Source organism: Medicago truncatula, chromosome 5, assembly GCF_003473485.1.
Source record: "Medicago truncatula cultivar Jemalong A17 chromosome 5, MtrunA17r5.0-ANR, whole genome shotgun sequence".
Taxonomy (NCBI): domain Eukaryota; kingdom Viridiplantae; phylum Streptophyta; class Magnoliopsida; order Fabales; family Fabaceae; genus Medicago; species Medicago truncatula.
Window position 1 is genome coordinate 2,286,046 of NC_053046.1, and position 3,239 is coordinate 2,289,284.

Sequence of the window (3,239 nt, forward strand, 5' to 3'; positions counted from 1 at the left end):
GTGTTCTCGGTCGTCTATGATTTTTTGCAAACTAGTTTTGGGCTTATTTTTGCTCCCTGAAGCCAATTGTCCTGCAATTCTGGGGGTGGGGGGAGGGTTGGGGAGATTAATATTTGAGTATTAGGAGGTTGTTATTACTATGTTTCTTTGTACTGATTTGGCTAAAAATGTAGACTATATATGCTTCTTAAATTCTCACAGTTATAACACTAACATTGTATTTATGTCAACTGTTTTCAAATACAGTGGTGTATTTTGCATCCTGATTTGGCTGGTGCTGTTGACTATGCTTGTAGTTTATCAAATTGTACTACATTGGGATATGGTTCTTGTAATGGTTTGAGTCTTCTTGTGCATTTAATATGTATTGTCAAGTGAATAATCAGAAAGGATTGGAATTGAGACTTCTCTGGTTTGGCTATTTTACAGATCATGATTCATGATCCATCAGAAAGTTTTGCTCAAGGATTCACACAAATCCAAGAGGAATCTATCTGTTTAATTCATCTGACTAGTTTATAATTATTGAATTGACGGTGGAAATTGATTCATCTTTATCCTCGCTCTAGGAATGTAGAATAATTTACGAGATTTGGCTCGGTGTCTAATTTTACCATTCTTTTTCATAAATAGCAGAAGAATGAATAATGCTTAAGGACAGACTTAATGTTCGTGTCCAAGACAAAGTGAATATATGTTGATGTTCATATCAGTTTATTAATTTGAATTGTCTAGCTTTTCAATTGGTTCTGTGTGCTTCACTGCAACATTATTTATTTCCTCCAAATGGACATTGTTTTTTTGTTCCATGTATTGCTTCCCATATTTTGCTTCACTGTGTTAATTGATCAATGTGGTCCATGCACCTATGATTTTTCAATTTTGGAGCTCTTAAATATTGTGGTCCTTCATAATTATTAGAGTCACGAACTTCACATGATTTGTATTAAATGTCAAATATTACTTGAAGTTGCAGATTCCTATACTACAAATAAAAAATTCAAAGATGAACCATGGCATGAGATCAGCTAGATTTATTATATTCAAAACAGAAATCTTGCACACACACTCTAATTCTTATATAATATGCCAATTGATGAGTTTACAAGACCCCAATAAGATTAACTAACGTACAATAATAATTTAATCAACTCTAATTAAATAACAACATGGATCTAAAACTTAAAAATTAAGGGGACGATCATCAGGTTGGCATAGAATGTTGTTACGAAGTTGACAAGTTATGAGTAAATTCCATTGTAAAACCTCAATTTAGACGCACGCAATACCAATTGTGGTGGTCGTGAACCGATCAGAAGCTGACCTTTTAACCAAGGAAAAGACCTCAGGTGAAAGAACACCAATCTCAAATTCAGGAACTTCAGGTATAGTAGAAAGAACTGGTCCAGACTTATCATAAACCATATACAAACACTCTTTGGAGTATTTTTCTTGCATTTTGAAACTATTGCTACTGCTAGTGCCAGTGATACTGCTTGAAAGGTCGGATTTCTTATTGCCCGACTTGAAAACTGAACGAATAAAATTCTGAAAAGAACGAGAAATCTTGTACGACTTCTTTGACATAACCGAAGAAGAATAAGAAGAAGAAGAAGACGAAGATTTCTGAAGTACTGTGACTTGACGCTCCGGTAAATGAGACATGGAAAGTGTTCTATTTAAAATGTTTGAACTAGCTATGGCTGAGTCAAGTTGGTTTTTGAAGGAGTTGAGTTCAAAGGAATCATAAAGTGTACTTCCACAATCCCACACAGTATTGTTACTGTAATTTGACGACACTGAAAATTTATTTTCCTTTTCTTCTTGTGAGAGTTTCTGTTTCTCCATATATAATGTTGCTTTGTTTGAGTAGAATACTAAGGGACTGTGTTTTCTGCAATAAGTAGAAAATACTAAATAGAGAGAGTGACATTTTTGATGGATGCTTTTTCTTATGGTTGGTGAAGAATCAAGCAGGTTAGTTATGACTTCTGTACCAGAAAGGTTTTATTATCACGTCCTAACATATATGGACCGTAAAATCCCTTTCATTTATAACTTTTTTTTTGTATCTATCTATCTATGTTGCTCATAGTTGTTACATCAACATTGGTCAAATAGAGATATTTCAGTTTAGTTATATTTCACCTTTAGTTCTTTAGGTTTTAATGTATTCTTCCATGGTTATCCAAATAAACAATAAAACAAATGTAAAAAAAAGATATAATACAAAACATATGAAAGTGATCGGAATAAGATGTGATTGCCCTAGTGTATTAAGACATTTAAAGTTGAGATTAGCTTAATTGCTTAAAAAATTACATTATAAACCATTCCTAATGCCTTGCGGCGGGGGCAGCAAAGAAAATTTGAAGGAGTACATGCCTTGTAAGGTAAGGAAACAAATGACATGTTTTCATTGCTCAATTATTTATTGACTTTACATGTATTAATTCCGCCTAACCTTCCATGAATTCCGTCAAACACTTACTTTTCATTGGTTAGTTGTTATTCGTGATACTTCTTTCGCAAGATATAGCAATATTGTTCCCTTTATAATAACACTTGAATAATTAAATAGATTATTCATCTCATTAGTGGTTACAATTAGTCCTTATCTGACTTTCAAATTCATTTCACTGTGTAATTTGTCTTGCTAGTTTCAATTAGACATGAATATTTGCTCCAATCAATCCAACAAATGTGTAGGTCTAAAATGAAGATTTGCCATTTTTTTTGGAAGAAAGATTTGCTAGTGTTACGCAGGGGCGTTCCTGAGGGGGTGCAAACAGCTCAAATGAGTTGGGCCTCCCTCAAGGATGGACCTCAAGATGATTGATTTTGGTGTTAGGTGGGGGTTCCTCGTGTATACGGTAGTCATTTTCACCTCTGGGTGTACTGCATATATACGATACCTTGTATTTATCTTTTAAAAAATATAAATAGAACATCGCTCTTTTAAAAAAAAATACGTTTTGATTTTATCACTGGCCTCTTTTCATTCCCAGAACCGAGCCTCCGAATTCTCAGGGACGGGCCTTGAGTGTTAGTGTGTCAAAGTGAGAAAACTCATACATATGTCTTCAATTTTTTGGTTATGATGTTGTATCTAATCTATATGTGTTTGTTTGCAAGAATAAAAATGATTATTCAATCCAAAAGATCTTGCTCACCCAGCAATATCAAATTACTAGTCATGATATTTTTTTTGTGATAACTCGGATTCAAATCTAAGGGGG

At 33.7% G+C, this 3,239-nt stretch overlaps 1 protein-coding gene across 1 annotated transcript; it reads right to left on the reverse strand.

The window, feature by feature from the left end:
- Positions 1 to 1,014: 1,014 nt before the first annotated feature.
- Positions 1,015 to 2,113, reverse strand: LOC11435577 (uncharacterized). The gene has a single exon (XM_003610964.4). The coding sequence runs from the start codon at positions 1,846 to 1,848 to the stop codon at positions 1,273 to 1,275; it is 576 nt and encodes a 191-aa protein (XP_003611012.1). The 5' UTR covers positions 1,849 to 2,113; the 3' UTR covers positions 1,015 to 1,272.
- Positions 2,114 to 3,239: the final 1,126 nt, after the last annotated feature.

Coding starts and splice junctions, on each gene's coding strand:
- LOC11435577 (XM_003610964.4), bottom strand. CDS start 1,848: ATGGAGAAACAGAAACTCTCACAAGAAGAAAAGGAAAATAAATTTTCA.